Source organism: Scyliorhinus torazame, chromosome 1 (assembly GCF_047496885.1).
Source record: "Scyliorhinus torazame isolate Kashiwa2021f chromosome 1, sScyTor2.1, whole genome shotgun sequence".
NCBI lineage: Eukaryota > Metazoa > Chordata > Chondrichthyes > Carcharhiniformes > Scyliorhinidae > Scyliorhinus > Scyliorhinus torazame.
The window spans coordinates 333,229,796-333,249,284 of record NC_092707.1 but is presented as its reverse complement, the minus strand read 5'-3'; the positions used below and the strand labels follow the sequence as shown (position 1 = coordinate 333,249,284).

The 19,489-nt window shown below is 43.4% G+C and overlaps 1 protein-coding gene across 4 annotated transcripts in view; it reads left to right on the top strand.

Annotated features, from left to right (window-relative positions):
* The window catches only part of LOC140425095 (tyrosine-protein phosphatase non-receptor type 14-like), a 391,006-nt gene that overhangs the window by 345,184 nt on the left and 26,333 nt on the right, over positions 1-19,489 (top strand). For all 4 annotated transcript variants that reach the window (XM_072508993.1, XM_072508997.1, XM_072509005.1 and 1 more), the window contains 4 exons: positions 3,009-3,227; positions 5,704-5,832; positions 12,601-12,835; positions 16,651-16,814. In XM_072508993.1, coding sequence (XP_072365094.1) covers positions 3,009-3,227; positions 5,704-5,832; positions 12,601-12,835; positions 16,651-16,814 — 747 coding nt within the window. The remainder of the gene's footprint in view (positions 1-3,008; positions 3,228-5,703; positions 5,833-12,600; positions 12,836-16,650; positions 16,815-19,489) is intronic.

The window sequence follows — 19,489 nt, the reverse complement described above, 5'->3', positions numbered from 1 at the left end:
GTTTAGTTCATATCACTATAGATAATTAATAAAGATGTATATATATATTTTAATTAGAGTACCCAATTAAGGGGCAATTTAGCGTGGCCAATTCACCTAACCTGCACATCTTTTTTGGGTTGTGGGGATGAGACCCACACAGACATGGGGAGAATGTGCAAATTCCACATGGACAGTGACCCAGGGCTAGGATCGAACCCGGGCCCGCAGTGCCTTGAGGCAGCAGTGCTAACCACTGTGCCACCATGCTGCCCTTTATGTATATTTTTATTCAGAATGCAAATTGATAGTGAATGATTTGGCAGAGCTTCAACGGTGAGCAAAGTATTAAAAGATTTCAATAGTTTGATGCCTGGTGTTGCATTTGATCAACTTATTTATACTTGGAAGATGCATAAATTATTAATATACTTCTGTTGCTGGACTAAGCACTGATGTATGTATAAGGAACAAGTTATAGCTATAAGTAAAGTTACAAAACTCAAGACATTCATTCTTTGCCTAGTGGACACCATCAAACATCATTGTGTGCATCTGTGTTATTGTAAAGAGTGGTATTCTCGCATTACCACTCTTTACAGATGTTATATTGAATAATCCCATCCTTTTGTGTTGCCCTTAAGCTTTTACGGGCTGGATCTACCAGCTATATTGCACCTGAATGTCAGCACACTGTAACGCAACTTGACTGGTAGATGCTGGGAGACCTCGCTCCCAGGATCTACCCGGCTCGCTATGCCTCGTGAGATCTAATGAGATCTTGCGAGATGTCGAGATGTGAAACCCACCCAGAATGGGTGGGTTCATGTTTTGGCAAATCTGCATATTAGAGCGAGACAAAGAACAAAGAAAAGTACAGCACAGGAACAGGCCCTTCGGCCCTCCAAGCCTGTGCCAACCATGCTGCCCGTCTAAACTAAAATCTTCTGCACTTCCGGGGTCCACATCCCTCTATTCCCATCCTAGTCTCACTCTAATATGCAGTTCACTGAGGTAACTGAGGCATCGGTATCTATCCCTTTGCCTCAGAGACCTTGGGCGAGTGCCATTCAGTATTGATCCCCACAAATGGGGATCAGTTTGAATGGCATTTGTAGGGTTCTCCCTGGGGATCGGAGGCCTCTTGGTGCTTGTTCACTGGGCTGGATGGCACCATGACTCTGCAGGTGCCAGCCTGGCACATTGGCAGTGCCACCTGATTGCCAAACTGTCATTTCCAAGGTGTCCAGGTGGCACTGCCAGCTGGTAGGGGTGCTACCAGGCTGGCACTACCATAGTGCCAAGCTAGCACTTTTTTACTGACATGGATCTGGCCCAGGACTACTATGTGCACATGAGGTGGGGTGTGACTGGGGCCAAGGACCCCTTATAGATGACTTGGGCTTTTGGGGGCTTCAGGGGACACGTCAGTGCTCGCGAGATCGGGATGCCATTTAAAAATGGCATCCTGTTCTCTCCCTGCACTGAGGAGTTCTGACGAACACGGCTCCTCAGTGCAGGAAACGGGACTAAGTGCAGCCTGGCCACACGTTCCCCGCTGAGGCTCCGTATTTAACCGGAGTCATGTTAGATACCATTCTGTTTCTCAGCGTTGCAAGCCCTGGGTAACATGCGGCTAAAGCGATCGCTATGGGACTCTGTACTCATTTGGTTAGATCAGACCCTAACTCTCTGACAGGCAATAATATCAAATGAGATGTTACAACAAAAAATATTTTTTTTCACCTGAGTAAAGAGCTGTGCTCCGAAAGCTAGTGATTCGAAACAAACCTGTGTGGTAAGACTTCTTACTGTGCAACAAAAAATAAAGCAACCCATTATTCAAATTTATTACACTGGACATTGCATTGAAGAATAAGCAACAGAGGACCGGCTTACCTTTCTTTATTTTGCATTGTGATTCATGAAAGGAATTAAAAATAACAGATTTGAAAAGGGTTATTTAAGGGTTTGAGCAATGTACTTGGTAGAATGAAGTAAGACATTAAAGTGTGAGTGTAAGCAAACCATATCAATGAATACTTGGTATCCGCCAGTTTCAGTTATTGGTTTTCAATATTAATGGAAAACTGGAGTGAAACATTGGTTTGTGAACTGATAAATGTGTCTCCTGGCACCATCTGGTGGGTCTTTGTATTTTTCCACCAGAGTCAGACACGGAGGGCTGAAATCCGCCTGCCTACCCAGCAGTGTGAGTCAGCAGCCTGTTAAAGGCTGCACCAGTTTCCATATCCCATCAGCTTGGAAAATAGTGAAGAATTTTAATTTTAAAGCAAATAAAAGCAACAGTGAGACCATGAAATGGGTCTCCATAAACAGATTGCTCTATGCTCTGTGAACGTCAGTGGAAAGGTATCAGGCTTGGTAAAAAGGTCAGCTGCTGATTAGATAGGAACCCATTTCACACTGCTGATTCACCCCCCAAATCCTTTAACGTTTCAACAATACAAATATGAATGCTTTGTTATGAATTTGTGTCAAAAGTACTTTTTTAAACTTACATTTGCATCATTTGTAGTGAATAGAATATATAATGTAAATTAGCGAGGCCGCCCATCTGCACAATCCATGGCCCCATCCTTACTGAAGTTAATGGATGTCAAAATGGACATGATTAAAGTCAGCATTGTAACCCACTTTGGTGTTCCATAGTGCACCTAAAAAATGAAGGCAAGATAGAAAATATAACCAAGGACAACACCAACAGGAAAATGTCCTCATCAAAAAAACCCAAATCTAATCGAATAATATGAGAGCAATGAAAAGTAAACGGCAGCAACTTTCACATAGTATCACAGCTTTTCCCAATGAATAGCACTGTGCTGTGCCAAATTACCTCGGAAGGTGTGTAGAACCAACCTTGCAGCTTCTAATATCACTGTCTCTATTCTATTACCTCCCCATGATGTCAGTTAATACCAAATAGACTGCAGTTTATGCAATTGTTATTTTATTCCAAGACACTGAATTAAACTAATAATATCACCTTCATTTCCCTGAAAATTCAGTGTAAGATGCTGGAAAGAAAACTGGAAGAAGATATGGTGTTTACAGAATATGAGCAGATCCCAAAGAAGATGGTCGATGGCGTTTTCACCACAGCGACTCTTCCAGAAAATGCGGAGCGGAATCGTTTCAGGGATGTAGTTCCATATGAGGAGAACAGGGTGGAGCTTGTGCCAACCAAAGAAAACAACACTGGCTATGTCAATGCCTCTCACATTAAGGTGAGAATTCTTTCCCACATTAAAACTTTGCCAATTATTAGCTGTTCCATTGTATGATTTCATACATTATTATAAATATTACATGAGAGCTCCCATATATTCAGATCACACAAAAGCCTCAAGTTGGGCAGGATATTTTCAGATGTTTACCCCATTGCAACTCGAGCAAGTTTTTGAAAATAATTTTGAAGTGGCGTATAGTATGATATTTAATAATCACACTTATTAAATTGTTTTAAGGTAGAGTTAAAGTAGGGTGGCACAGTGGTCAGCACAGCTGCCTAACAGCTCCAGGGTCCTGGGTTCAATTCCGGCCTCGGTTGCTGTCTGTGTGGAGTTTGCACTTTCTCCCCATGTCTGCGTGGGTTTCCTCCGGGTGCTCCGGTTTCGTCCCACAGTCCAAAGATGTGTAGGCCAGGTAGATTGGCTATGCTAAATTGCCCCTTGGTGTCCAAAAGGTTAGGTTGGGTTACTGGGCTACGTGGAAATGGGTGGAGGCGTGGGCTTAAGTAGGGTACTCTTTCCAAGAGCTGGTGCAGACTTGATGGGGCGAATGGCCTCCTTCTGCACTATAAATTCTATGATTATATAAATCATCATTATCTCACTACCTCATACTGAGAATGGTTTCCAAATTTTATGCGTTAGGGTCTTTTAAGTTTCAACAGAGACTCTTTTGCTTATGCATCCTGAATGCATAATGCTCTGTTAAATAGTCGGGCAGCTCCAATAATGTTTTCTTATTGTTTTATTTTATGGATTGATTGGAATTACATTCCCTCAGGCTGTTTTTTTTGTGTTGAGTACTCCCTTGAGGTTTTTATTTCTGGCAAAAGTTTTGATTCTTCAACAATGATAAATGCCTTCACTATTAGAGATATCTCTTTAAAAGTAAACTTTAAAAATCTTAGCCTTTTGGAATGGCCACATTCTCCAGGGGTAGATCTGTGACCTGAAATCAGAGAGGATGTGGTTTGTCAAATGAATTTTGATGACCCCAAGCACAACAGACAACAGGGTGTTCCTGCTTCCCTCATCTTCTCTATATGTGCGGAAGTGTTTACTCTCTATTGGTTTGCCTCCAGGCAGGGTAGCCCCCTGGCACTGCTGGTGCCACCTGGGCACCTTGGCACTGGCACCCTGGTGTCCCGATCTCCTTCGGCACTGAGGAGTTCTGACAAGCGGAGCTCCTCAGTGCATGAAATGTGACTAAGTGCAGCCTTGGTGGGGTGTTCCTGCTGATGCCTTGGATTGCAACAGAGTCCTGTTCGATAGCGTGCTCTTTCTCGGTGATGCGAGCGCCGGGGAAACACCCAGCTAAATGCGCTCGACACGGGACTCTGTTCCAATTTGGTTAGATCGCGCCCTTTGTTCAAGAGGGGTGCAGTGGCTCATATTGCCACTGAAAAGTCTTAATTTCATGTTTGCCACACTGACAGTTGACAAATAGAACATGCAGAGTAAATCAAAAACCTTTCCTCGTGTTCTCAACTTCATTCAATTTGTAGATTGGTTTATGCTGTTTGACCTGTAATGCTTGAAGTGGAACGTCAGCTGCTGTTTTTAGTTAAGAAACTACTCACACAGGAATGGCTTCAGTCAAGAATGTGCATCAGTCTTTACTACTAAGCACCCAAAATCTCTCCTGTACCTTTTGGTAAAAACAGAGTTGTTTGTGTTTATACTATGTCAAGCCAGCATTGCAGCATGGCAGACTTTGCCACATATATATGCATGGCACCCTGTAAGTACACCGCATCAATGGATATTGTGATATCCCTCTAGCACAAAGTGACTGGCAATGTGTGATGTGCTGCTTGAGAAATTGATATTGCAAAAGCAGATTTTGCTTCATTTTAAATGTCTGCTATATTAATACTTAATGTTGAATAAATCCAGATTATTTCCCACTTTAAACAGGGAATTGTTATACTGCAGTGTTACACCAGCTTGACAAAACTAATCCGTTACAACAGAAATAGAGTGGATTTTAATGACCCCCATCCCAGGTGGTGGGCAGGCCAACTCGTTGACAACACTAAATTCTGCCTACTCTGTCCATTTGGATGTGAGATGCAGAGCAAGACCCGCTGTCCCACAGCCAACAACATGGCTCAATGCCAGCGTCACAAGAACCACTGCTTCTTGCATCAGTGTTATGTTTCAATATCGTTCACCATGTGACCTTTCTGAGCACAATTGCCGAAACTTTATGCTAAGGTTACAGTTGCTAGAAGAGGACTTAATGACCAAAACTCGATCCACACAAAGGACCAGTGCAGCCAACAAACTTGAGAACATTTATTTATTCAGCCGGAACTAACTTCTGCACGTGGATCCAATGAACCGATGTGCTAACAAGACTTTTAAAACTTGAGTTTTTTACGGTTGAAATGAGGTGATATCTTTGAAGCACATAATGCCGAGCACTTATTAATGCCGTCTGTTCACTTACGATGTTGCATCCAATTGGCAGGTTACAGTTGCTGGAGAGGACTGGCATTATATTGCCACACAGGGACCCCTGCCACATACTTGCCATGACTTCTGGCAGATGGTGTGGGAGCAAGGAGTGAATGTTATTGTCATGGTTACAGCAGAAGAGGTGAGTGTTCTCATTTTTATACTGAATTAAACTTTGTGATGTTTCAACATAAGAGAGAAGCTGCAGAGCTGGGCTGAGAGGTGGCAAATGGAGTTTAATGTAGAGAAGTGTGAGGTGATTCACTTTGGAAGGAATAACAGGAATGCGGAATATTTGGCTAATGGTAAAGTTCTTGAAAGTGTGGCTGAGCAGAGGGATCTAGGTGTCCATGTACATAGATCCCTGAAAGTTGCCACCCAGGTTGATAGGGTTGTGAAGAAGGCCTATGGAGTGTTGGCCTTTATTGGTAGAGGGATTGAGTTCCGGAGTCGGGAGGTCATGTTGCAGCTGTACAGAACTCTGGTCTGGCCGCATTTGGAGTATTGCGTACAGTTCTGGTCACCGCATTATAGGAAGGACGTGGAGGCTTTGGAGCGGGTGCAGAGGAGATTTACCAGGATGTTGCCTGGTATGGAGGGAAAATCTTATGAGGAAAGGCTGACGGACTTGAGGTTGTTTTCGTTGGAGAGAAGAAGGTTAAGAGGAGACTTAATAGAGGCATACAAAATGATCAGGGGGTTGGATAGGGTGGACAGTGAGAGCCTTCTCCCGCGGATGGATATGGCTGGCACGAGGGGACATAACTTTAAACTGAGGGGTAATAGATATAGGACAGAGGTCAGAGGTAGGTTCTTTACGCAAAGAGTAGTGAGGCCGTGGAATGCCCTACCTGCTACAGTAGTGAACTCGCCAACATTGAGGGCATTTAAAAGTTTATTGGATAAACATATGGATGATAATGGCATAGTGTAGGTTAGATGGCTTTTGTTTCGGTGCAACATCGTGGGCCGAAGGGCCTGTACTGCGCTGTATTGTTCTATGTTCTATGTAACTCTGTACAGGAGACTGTTACTCATTTCTGCTGTTAACACCAGTGTACTTCCTGTTGATGGATGTAAACACATAATGGTTTGAATTTTCCTTGGTTCACAAGCATGAATTTCTTGTTGCATTATCTCGAGTACAGGAAATGAATTCCTTATCTCACATAATTAAGATAACTAATGGATCGGATGGACTGCAGAACTTTTTGTGGCCACAGGAGTGGTGCAATATCAAACTTCTACTGGGACCATATGGCCTGGTATCACACTGCTGCTGTCATATGAACATACAAATTAGGAGCAGGAGTAGGCCACTCAGCCCCTCGAGCCTGCTCCGCCATTCAATAAGATCATGGCTGATCTGTTTGCGCCTCACCCCCACATTCCTGCCTACTCCCAATAACCTTTCACCCCTTTTTAATCAAGAATCTATCTAGCTTGCCTTAAGCATTCATGATTCTGCTTCCATTGCCTGTTGAGTTGATTGGAAAAGGAACCTAGCAGGGAAGACAATGGAATAGCAATGGCAGGAGTTTTGGGGGGTTATTCGGGAGGCACAACAGAAATTCATCCCAAGGAGGAGGAAACATGCTAAGGGGAGGACAAGGCATCCATGGCTGATGAGGGAAGTCAAGAGCAACATAAAAGCTAAAGAAAAGGCATACAAAGTGGCGAGATTTAGTGGGAAGCCAGAGGATTGGGAAGCCTTTAAAAGCGAGCAGAGGACAACTAAAAAAGCAATAAGGGGGACAAGATGAAGTATGAGTGCAAGCTAGCTAGTAATATAAAGGAAGATGGGAAGAGTTTTTTTTCAATATATAAAAGGTAATAGACATTGGACCACTGGAAAATGTGGCTGGAGAAGTAATAATAGGAAACAAAGAAATGGCAGATGAACTGAATAGTTACTTTGCATCAGTCTTCACGGTGGAAGACACCAGTGGGATGCCAGAGCTCCAGGAGAACCAGGGGGCTGAGGTGAGTGCAGTGACCATTACTAAGGAGAGGTTTCTGGGGAAACGGAAAGGTCTGAAGGCGGATAAATCACCTGGACTGGATGGACTACAACCCAGGGTTCTAAAAGAGATAGCTGAGGATATTGTGGAGGCATTAATGATGATCTTTCAGGAATCACTGGAGGCAGGAAGGGTCCCAGAGGACTGGAAGGTGGCTAATGTAACACCACTGTTTAAGAAGGGAGGGAGGCAGAAGACGGGGAATTATAGGCCGGTTAGCCTGACTTCGGTCATTGGTAAGATTTTAGAGTCCATTATTAAAGATGAGATCGCGAAGTACTTGGAAGTGCATGATAAAATAGGACTGAGTCAGCATGGCTTCATCAAGGAGAGGTCATGTCTGACAAATCTGTTAGAGTTCTTTGAGGAAATAACAAGGAAGTTAGACAAAGGAGAACCAGTGGACGTGATTTATTTAAATTTTCAGAAGGCCTTTGACAAGGTGCCGCATAGGAGACTGTTATATAAGCTAAGAGCCCATGGTGTTAAGGATAAGACCCTGGCATGATAGACGATTGGCTGACTGGCAGAAGGTAGAGAGTGGGGATAAAGGGGTCTTTTTCAGGATGGCAAATGGTGACTAGTGGTGAGCCACAGGTGTCGGTGCTGGGACTACAAATTATTCACAATATACATTAATTATTTGGAGGAAGGAACTTAAGGCACTGTTGCTAAGTTTGCAGATGATGCAAAGATCTGTAGAGGGGCAGGTAGTATTGAGGAAACAGGCGGACTTGGACAGGCTAGGAGACTGAGCAAAAAAGTGGCAGATGGAATACAATGTGGAAAAATGTGAGATTATGCACTTTGGAAGGAGAAATGGAGGCATAGACTATTTTCTAAATGGGAAGATGCTTAGGAAATCAGAATCACAAAGGGACTTGGGTGTCCTTGTTCACGATTCTCTTAAGGTTAACGTGCAGGTTCAGTCGGCAGTTAGGAAGGCAAATGCAATGTTAGCATTCATGTCGAGAGGGCTATAATACAAGACCAGGGATGTATTTCTGAGGCTATATAAGGCTCTGGTCAGACCCCATTTGGAGTGTTGTGAGTTTTGGGCCCCGTATCTAAGGAAGGATGTGCTGGCCTTGGAAAGAGTCCAGAGGAGGTTCACAAGAATGATCCCTGGAATGAAGAGCTTGTCGTATGATGAACGGTTGAAGACTCTGGGTCTGTACTCGTTGGAGTTTAGAAGGATGAGGGGGGATCTTATTGAAGCTTACAGGATACTGCGTGGCCTGGATAGAGTGGATGTGGAGAGGATGTTTCCACTTGTGTGAAAAACTAGAAGCAGAGGACACAATTTCAGACTAAAGGGACGATCCTTTAAAACAGAGATGAGGAGGAATGTTTTCAGCCAGAGGGTGGTGAATCTGTGGAACTCTTTGCCGCAGAAGGCTGTGGAGGCCAAATCACTGAGTGTCCTTAAGACAGAGATAGATAGGGTTTTTTTTAATTTTAAGGAAACTTGCATGCAGTATAAAGACAAACAGTAAGAGTTCCTACATATATATATATATATATATATATATATATATATAAATAGGAAACCGGCAGCTAAGGTAAATGTGGGATCTCTACTGAATGAGGCTGGCAAATTAATAACAGCAAACAAAGAAATGGCAGATATGCTAAATACATATTTTGCATCAGTCTTCACCATGGAAGACATTGCAAATAGCCCCAAGATATCAAATGCCTGGTTTCAAATAACATGGTAGAACTTTCAAAAATCCGAATCACAAGGAATAGAGCACTAGTGAAACTCAAGGAGCTAAAGGTGGACAAGTCGCCAGGACGCATGAACTGCACACTAGGGTTTTAATGGAAGTGGCAGCAGAGATAGAGGACGCATTGGTTGAAATATTTCGTAACTCGCCAAAATCTGGAAGGGTACCAGAAGATTGGAGAACTGCCAATGTGACTCATTTGTTCAAAATGGGAGAAAGGCGGAAGGCAGGGAACTGTATGCCAGTTAGTTTGATATCTATTATTGGCAAGATGCTGGAATCAAAGATGAAATAGCTAATCATTTAGGAAAGCTGAACATAATCAAACCTAGTCAACATGGTTTTATGAAAGATAAATCATGTTTGACAAATTTGTTCAATTTCTTTGAGGATGTAACAGGGAGATTAGACAGAGGGGAACCTGTAGACGTAATGTATTTAGAGTTCCAAAAGGCATTTGACAAGGTGCCACAAAATAGGCTGGTACATAAATTGAAAGTCCATGGAATTGGGGAATTGTATTAGCATGGATTGAAAACTGACTGGGAGAGTTGGAATAAATGGGTCCTTTTCAGAGTGGAAAGATGTAACTAGTGGAGTACCGCAGGGATCAGTTCTTGGCCCACAATTGTTCACTATTTACATTAATGACCTGGAGGAAGGAACAGAATGTAAGATGTCCAATGGGATATATTCTGCAACGGGATATAGACAGGTTGGGTGACTGGGTGAAAACCTGGCAAATGGAGTTTGATGTGGGACAGCGTGAGGCCATGCACTTCAGTAGGTGGAATCAAAAAGTAGATTATTATCTAAATGGAGAAAGACTGCAGGTGAGTGAAGTTCAGACGGATCCAGGTGTTCTAGTGCATGAATCATAAAAAGCTAGCAGGCAGGTCCAACAAATAGTAAAGAAGGCAAAAATGGCATTTTGGCCTTTATTGCAAAGGGGTTGGAGTTTAAAAATAGGGAGGTTTTGTTGCAATTGTACAGGATGTTGGTGAGGCCTCACCTGGACTATTACGTACAGTTTTGCTCCCCTTTCCTCAAAAAGGATATAGTAACATTGGAGGTAGCCAAAAGAAGATTCACCAGGCGAATTTCTGAGGTGAGAAGGTTGTCCAAATTGTATTCCTTTGAGTTTAGAAGAGAGAGGGGTGACCTTATGCCAACATTAAGATCCTAAGGGGTCTTGACAGGGTAGATGGTGAGATGTTTTCACTTATCGGAGAGTCTCGAACAAGGGGACATAGCTACAAGACAAAGGGCCGATTGTTTAAAACTGAGGTGCGAATAAATTTCTTCTCGCAGAGCATGGCGAATCTCTGGAATTCTCTGCCCTGGAGTGGTTGGATAATTAGAAGTATTTCAAGTGGAGGTGGATAAATATTTTATTGATCAAGGAATAGAGAGCTATGGGGAAAGGGCGCAGAAAAGGAATTGAGGCCAGCATAGATCAGCCATGATCATATTAAATAGCGGAGCAGGCTTGAAGGGCCTGGTGGCCTATTCTATTTCTTGTGTTCTCATAAGACAACCCTTTCATTCCTGATATTAGTCTCGTAAACCTTCTCTGAACTGTTTCTAGCGCATTATATATTTCCTTCGATAAGGAGACTAGTACTGTTCACAATACTCTAAATGTGGTCTCACGTGTGCCCTGTACAACTGAAGCATAACCTCGCTACTTTTGTAATCAATTCCCCTCTCAATGGCATTCCATTATCTTTGTTCAAATTCAGGATTAAGATAAAGAAAATTATTTTATTTTGGGGAAAGAAGTCACCAAAACTGAGATGATTAAGCCCATGTGAACATGTGAAAATAACCTGCTCAAAGTACTTAAAAAGAAAGGGGAAAACAAGCCAGATTCAAAACTAATCTCCAGTATAAGGTTGAGGTAAATTAGATAATGATGGTACCTCTCTTCTGTACTTCTACTCAGGAACACATGTGAATAAAGGTACATACCATCATAGGGTCCAAAATAACTTGAGCCCAAAGGACATGGGACGAATGGCCTCCTTCTGCACTGTAAATTCTATGATTCTATGACATAATTTAAAAAAAAAAATTCAGAGTAGCCAATTATTTTTTTCAATTAAGGGGCAATTTAGCGTGGCCCATCCACCTAACCTGCACATCTTTCGGGTTGTGGGGGTGAAATCCACGCAGACATGGGGAGAATGTGCAAACTCCACATAGACAGTGATCCAGGGCTGGGATTCGAACCCCGGTTCTCAGCGCCACAGTCCCAGTGCTAACCGCTGCGCCACATGCCGCCCTGATTCAATGACATAATGCAACATTCCGAAACCTGATCCACTCAGTGCGTAACTGTAGTTTTAAGCCAGGACCTGCATAGTATCCTTTATCATAGAATGTTGCTTTTGGCCATGAAATTTTGTAGAGAAGACTCGGGGGGAAATTATGAAGATTGTAACAACAATGGACTGATTAGAATTAGGTTCTCTTCCTGTTAAAATCTCCATTAATCCGAACCACGTTAAATTCTCCACAAATGCACATGGCCAATAACAACACCATACGAGTTCTGAAAAAGCAGGAAACAGATGGTAAAATGATGTATTTTGGTGTGTTAATGACACATCTCAATGCTGAAGCTGCTCTTCTGTTGGTTTTTAAATTTTATTTGTAAGATTCATCATACAGGCCACCTATATTGCCACATTGTTTTGCTTCTACTTATCATTCAGCATGTCTCATGAGCTCATTCCTCCAATGAATAACATGATAACACCGCTGTGGCATTTAAAAAGTAAAACCACCATAGGAAACCAAATTTTTGAAGGCTGATACATATAATTTTCCTGTAATTGTTTAGTAAGAGGAAAAGTGTCATGCAAACCAGGTAGTTCAAATAAGTCAATGTATAAAGAACTCTGATTTCCTGAATGAAAGACGTAACTGATAAAACTTGTGAAGAAATGTGAGTGTGAACAATACATTGAAAGGATTTCCTACCACTTTATGCTCGTACCTTCAATGATTCCTCCATAATTCTACCAATTAATATTCCCATTAATTTATTCTTCCTACATGGCTATTGATTTGTGACATGTGTGAGAACCATGCTTGAAGTTAATTATCATCAATTATACCTTTCAAACATTCATGAATTTATTCTTTATCATGTAGGAGGGAGGAAAACCAAAGACCCATCGATACTGGCCCAAACTGGGCTCGAAGCACAGTTCGGCAACTTATGGAAAGTTTAAGGTGACAACCAAATTCCGCACAGATTCTGGTTGCTATGCAACTACGGGTTTAAAGGTCAAGCATCTTTTGTCTGGACAGGAGAGAACCGTGTGGCACTTGCAATACACAGACTGGCCAGACCATGGCTGTCCAGAGGATGTTCAGGGTTTTTTATGTAAGTACCATGGTACCCATCATAATATTTTGCACAATGTGCCAATCCGAATGAAAGATAGATTTTATCATTACAATCAATTATTTTTTTAAATAAAAGCCTTGAATCAAGGCTAGTGTGAAGCATTCATACATTAAACACCATTGTTTCCTATAAAGCAGCAGTGTTAAACTGTGGCCAAGAACACATGCAGATGGTAATCTGATCCATGAAGCTGTCACAATGCCCTTTGACTTTTATATTGCTTATTGCTGGTTAGCCACTTACGTTTTATATGGCATGACCTTTGGAACAGGGTGGTATTAGAGTTATCTTATTGGTGGATAAAGTCAAAATCAGAATTCTGAGACCACTGAGCTAAAGTATACAAGATGCATGTTAATTAATAGGAACATGGTTCTAAACTGTATATGTAGCCCTTTAAGCTCTATACTAAGCACCTCTGTGGTTACAAAGACAAAAAAAGACTTGCAACACCCATGCTTTAAAATTCAAGATGCAGCCAGGTTATACTGAGTTACAATCTCTTGCTGTACAGGGATAGGTTGATCCTTCTAATTTTGTGTACCTCTTGTTAAGCGCCCTGTGAAGTTCATGGTTTTTAGATGGTAATTCGAGAACCTGCGAAGTCAAAGGCTGCACTTATTTTGACTGCATCCACGGTGCGTAGCAGCTTTGCTTGGTGCTGGCTCAAATTGGTGTCACTCTGGAGTCAGGACTCCACAAAGCTCCAGAGTAAAGCAGCTGAAGCTGATACTTTATCGCTGAGGATTCTCACTCGGCTTCATTCCAGTGTGTTGCGTGTACTGCCACAATGACTTTTCAAAGAATATGCTTAAAATGATAGACCACCAGTTGTTTTAAAAATGGCAATTCCTTTTATATGGGAATTACATAATTGAAAAGCTGCATTAAAATGTTTTAAAATTAGAGGCCATGCAGTGAGGAAAGATGGTTTGGTGCAATTCTGTGCCAAGAATGTGAAACAGGTGGTTTTAATTGCGAGTGGCATTACTGCTTGTCTAATTGTACAGTGCATTTAAACCAGCAGTAGAAATGGATACATGTTATTAGGTACATTTTGATGCTTCATTTGTGGTTTTCAAAGTCTATTTTCAGATCATAGTACAAGGGAGTATTTACAAACTAAACGACAATGTCTTAGGATAACTGAAAGTGGCCAATAAATACTGCCCTCGCCTGTGTCACCCACTTGTTAAGGAAAAGTAATGACTGCAACCCAAAGCTAAAGTATTCTGTTGATTACTCTTCTCTTCCTTATAATCATCTTGTATGACTGCTGAATTTATTTTTCTTCTCTGCAAGTTTCATGTGCATCATCCTATTAGTTTCACCTTCCCTGCAGACATATTGGACTGGATTTTTGTCGCGGAATGTTCCTGACTCCACAAACACATCTCTATTAAGGAGGTCCTGGCCTCCAATTTTCATTCCAGGAAGGTGGATATAATCAGGCTCACTGCCTCTAGAGGTCGGCCCAAGGTGGCAACAGATGTGGGGGTATGGCAAGACTGACAGGCTTAGAAGACCAGCCCTGTTTACTGGGACATGGGCCCAATTGTAATCATGAGTGTTATGCCTCCATACCACCCTCAGACTCTTGTCAATAACACCCACCCATCCTCCATGCCCCCTCATATCTTCCATGCCTCAGTATCTTCCATGTTCCTTCAATACCCCCCATGCATCCTTCACATCCACTTCCAGAATCCACTATGTGCAGAACCATTGAGCCTTTGGCAAGTCTTTGAAATGCTCATGAAACTGACACAACAAGCAAAAAGGATTTGAAAAGCTACTCTGAAAAGAAAACTATTCTAGTTTTTGAAGATATTACATCTTCAAAAAATTGTTAATCAATCGCAGCCATACATAGAATCAATGACAAAAAGCTTTTATTCATCTCACCATAATGCCATGCATTGGTGACCACATCTGTGGCACCTCTCTGTTATATAGACGGGAATATGAGCCTTGGAGTTCAATCCTTGGGGTCTAGGCCTCCAACTGTTTTGTTCAACACAAATAACTAAGTAAACAAAATGAAATGAACTGAGGGGGGCTTCCAAAGGGTTAAAAGTTGTGTGCCAATCAGTGGCACACTTATGCATTGCAATATTGATTGAATTGGCACAATTGACTCATCAAGGAAGGGTCAGGGAACTAATTAGGCAATCAGCTCCCCTTCTGGCAGGTGAGGTACACATGATGCGTGAGAAGGCTACAAATTAGTATGTCAACTTTATCCTTAGAGCGCACCCTCATTCCCCCAGCTCTCATGGATTGTGGATTAAATGGGCCTTCCAACTTGAACAGCCAGCCACGCAGGCACTAATCCATGACAGCTTGGCCTCCATAACTAGTGGACTTGAACTTCCATACAGCTGCTGCCCTCTGGCTTCACCTGAGTGTGGGGGTTGATTCTCATTGCATTCGTCTTCAGACCTCATGAGGCTGGAAAACCCCTCTTTTCAGAGTCAATGACTCCGTCCATTCTGCTTAGTCTCTGATGGGACCACACCCAAGAACCTCACGGTCACCCCTATGGCTGACCCTGTGGATTAACTTCCTCCCATCCACTTTCCAGCTGCTAATCTGGAAGGACAATCCCAGCAAGGAGGATACGGGAAGTGCTGCCTGCAAACCAGCTGCTGTGTCCCTTTGCACCTAGAGGCTCATAGGCATGAAGGGCTGCTAAGGCCTGCGAGCGACCCCACCCCCAAAAAGTCAGATAGTAAACCCCCCCCCCCAGTTGAACTTACCCGGACCTCTGGCATCCTCTTCACTGCCTCCTCTGCGACTGCCACCCTAAATGGTAATGGTGGCCTGAGCGCTCCCCTCCAATATCCCCTTCAGAGGTGAGGTCGCCAGGTTCACATTTTCATGTAGCTGTTGCAAATTGCCCCGCTGGTGACTGATGAATATTCAGTGAGGTGGGGTGAATTCCCAGTGTGAACGCTCGTTAATGATATTAGAATGTATTAAAATGAGGTCCCTGGCCTTCTGTGGCGTTTGTCTCTTTCCACCATTGGTGAGGGGCCTGGAAAATCGGAAAATGCAATCGCGCCAACGGGAATGACGGCTAACGGGGACAAAGTTGCCCCCTCTGTGGGATGCATTTCTTTGCAAGCAGCACTTCAGCTAAGCAAGCCCTCTGCTGTTTTACAATTGTATCTTTCTAGCTGTTAACCCTCGAAGTTAACATGGCCCCGACCTTTTAAGTGTAATTATCGTCAAGCTCCTTCAGTTGCATTTTTACCATTTTCTACAATTAACTTTAATCATCCCAGGGCTCAAAATTACCTCTATAATATGAATATGAACCATGAAGTATTTATAACAATAGAATTAAAAAATATATATCCTAACCAGAGTAGAAGTGTTTCTTTTTAAAAGTGTTTCCTTTTTCATGGCAGGATCAATTTGTTAGGATGAAAATAACTGTTGGATTACAACTATCTGAGCTCATCCTTATTTTATTGAATTCTATTACTAAGGACAAGAGCTTTCTGCCAGTAATAGACACTAATCCTTTGCCTTCACAAGCTCCTTTCAGTTACTGGAAAGATAGCTCTTTAAAGGGGTTGGGAGGAGGGTGGTTCAGGGATGGGGTTTAGACAGGGAAAGAAGCTAATGAAATCATATTCAGCGTTTTGGAATCTAAATCGCGACCAGCTTGCTCATCCTGCTAGGATGATACGTTTAGCCATGCTGACTGTGAGCAAGAAAGATGCTGCAACCACCAGCTCCTAGTTTGTTTTATTATCACCCATATTTTCTATTGAATTCCTCAGCTTATCTAGAAGAAATTCAGTCAGTTCGTCGTCACACCAACAGCATGCTGGACTCCACCAAGAGCTGCAACCCACCGATAGTTGTGCATTGTAGCGCAGGAGCTGGAAGAACAGGGGTGGTGATTCTAACAGAAGTCATGGTCGGTTGCTTGGAGCATAACGAGGTGAGTGCACCATAACCTGTTTTTAAAAAAAATGGACTTTTAATCCATGGTGCGTTAGCTGGAAGTTCAGTTTGTCAGATGGAAACTGCAAAGGTCTTCACCAAATTTAAAACGGCAGTCCCCAATTATCTGTCCAATGAGCATTATGTTATCGGCTTCTATTTATAATTAAACAGCCGCCAAACTGAAATAGCCTGAAGACCGGAGGAGCGAAGAATGTCAAACAATCTTGTTTCTTGCTGGCCTTGGCAATTTGTGCTGTTTTATTAGTTATTTTGTTTGCCCACATTCCTGAGCGCTGATGTTCTTTTCTGATGAACACAAGTATTCATTGAATTTTAAAGTTAGTATTTCAATGAGTGCTCCTTCTGAAGATCAGTTACGGCCAGGCAGTAAATACTGGCTGTCGTGTTATTCACCCTGGGGTAACATGGACTGCAACACGATGCAGTGAAATGATCAAGCATACACCAAACGTAGGCGTTGGTTCAATAAGATTTATTGAACTTCAGTAACGAAGCACACAGCTGCCTGTGGGTTGACTCTCTACTACTCTAAGTAAACTAACCTTAACTATCTAGACCAGGCTAGCTCTGATCCACGTGTAGAAGATGTTGAATGATTTGTACACCCTGACTGTCACTACAGTTGTCACCAGTGGAAAGAGGCAGAGTGCTGATGCCTCGTGTGTTTTATCGTTGGTAGCCCCCCTCTGGTGTTCTGTCTGGTGATTGGTCGTGTTCTGTGCTACATGTTGATTGGCTCACCTGGATGTCTGTCACTGCCTGCTTTTACCTCATGATGTGCATGGGTGCATATTATGACATCCTCCCTTTTTAAAAAAAATTGTCAGTTGCTTAGAGCACATACGACATATTTACAAAAGTAACTATATCCAGCAATTGGTGAGTGAATGGATATGTACATGTAAGGTGTCTGGCATGCAGAAACATGACAGTATATATACAAAGGAACTATTTATAAGTCCAGTCGTTGGGGCTGTCGTCGGATTCTTGTGGACCGCCTGAGAGATGGAGCCGCGGATGATGGTGTCTTGACAAGATGGCATGCAGCCAGATTGGTGGCCTCGTGGAGCGAGGTGTCCAGATAAGGCAGAACGACATCTGGGAACGTGAGATCCGGTGATGGGCAGGCAAGTTTGCGTAGTGCCCTTCTGTTGCGCCTGACAATAGATCCATCAGCATGTGAACCACAAATGACCTGGGAGCAGCCTGTCGAACAACGACAGCTGGAGCTGACCAGCCTCCACCAGGCAACTTGATGCGGACAGCGTCCTTCGGAGAGAGCACGGGCAGATCAGTAGCATGAGCATCATATGTTATCTTTTGCCGGGTTCTGATCTGCTGCATCTTTTGCAGCACTGGAAGGTGATCCAGGTCAGGTACATGAATGGCCGGAACAGTCGTCCGCAGGTTACGATTCATAAGGAGTTGTGGCGGAGACATACCGTTGGACGGAGGGGTTGCCCTGTATGCCAGAAGAGCAAGATTAATTTCTGAAGCTGAGTCCGCAGCCTTACAGAACATCTGCTTCAAGATATGGACCCCTTTTTCGACCTTCCCATTAGATTGCGGGTAATGCGGGCTCGAGGTGATGTGCTGGAAGTGGTATTGCTTTGTGAAGTTGGACCATTCTTGACTATAGAAACAGGGACCGTTGTCGCTCATAACCGTGAGCGGGATTCTATGCCTGGCAAATGCCTCCTTGCAGGCCTTTCTGACAGTCCTGGATGTTAGGTCTGACAGTTTCACTACCTCAGGGTAACTGGAGAAGTAATCCATTATCAGGACGTAGTCACGCCCATTGGCGTGAAAAAGGTCAACGCCGACCTTAGACCACGGAGAGGTCACGATCTCGTGCTGCTGGAGCGTTTTTTTGGGCTGAGCAGGTTGGAAGCGCTGCGCTGGCAGGTCGTGCAATTGAGAACCATGTTTGATATGTCCTCATTGATGCCAGGCCAATAGACAGCCTGCTGGGCCATGCGCCTTCACTGCTCAATAACGAGGTGTTCCTTGTGTATCTGTGTGAGCACCAAGCTCTGGAGGCTGCGCGGAATGACGATGCAATCCAATTTCAGGAGGATCCCCTCGACAACAGTTAGGTCATCCTTTACATTATGATATTGGGGGCATTGCCCTTTCTGCCAGCCATTCGTGAGGTGATGTATGACCCGCTGCAGAAGAGGGTCCTTGGTGGTCTCTTCTCGAATGATGACTAGGCGTTCGTCGGATGTCGGGAGGGTGCTGACACCTGTGCCTCAATGTCGTGTATGAAGTCTACCTGCTCACATGGCGAGGTGATGGCACGCGACAGGGTATCCGCGATGATTAGCTCCTTTCCAGGTTATAAACCAGTTCAAAATCATACCTGCGGAGTCGAAGGAGAATGTGCTGGAGCCTGGGTGTCATGTCATTTAAGTCCTTGTGTATAATGTGCACTAGGGGTCTGTGGTCCATCTCTACTGTAAAGGTCGGGAGACCATAGACATAATCGTGGAATTTCACGATGCCAGTGAGAAGGCCCAGGCATTCTTTCTCTATTTGAGCATATCGTTGCTCAGTGGGTGTCATGGCTCTTGATGCGTATGCCACTGGAGCCCAGGACGGGGTGTCATCCTTCTGGAGGAGCACCGCCCCAATGCCGTCCTGGCTGCC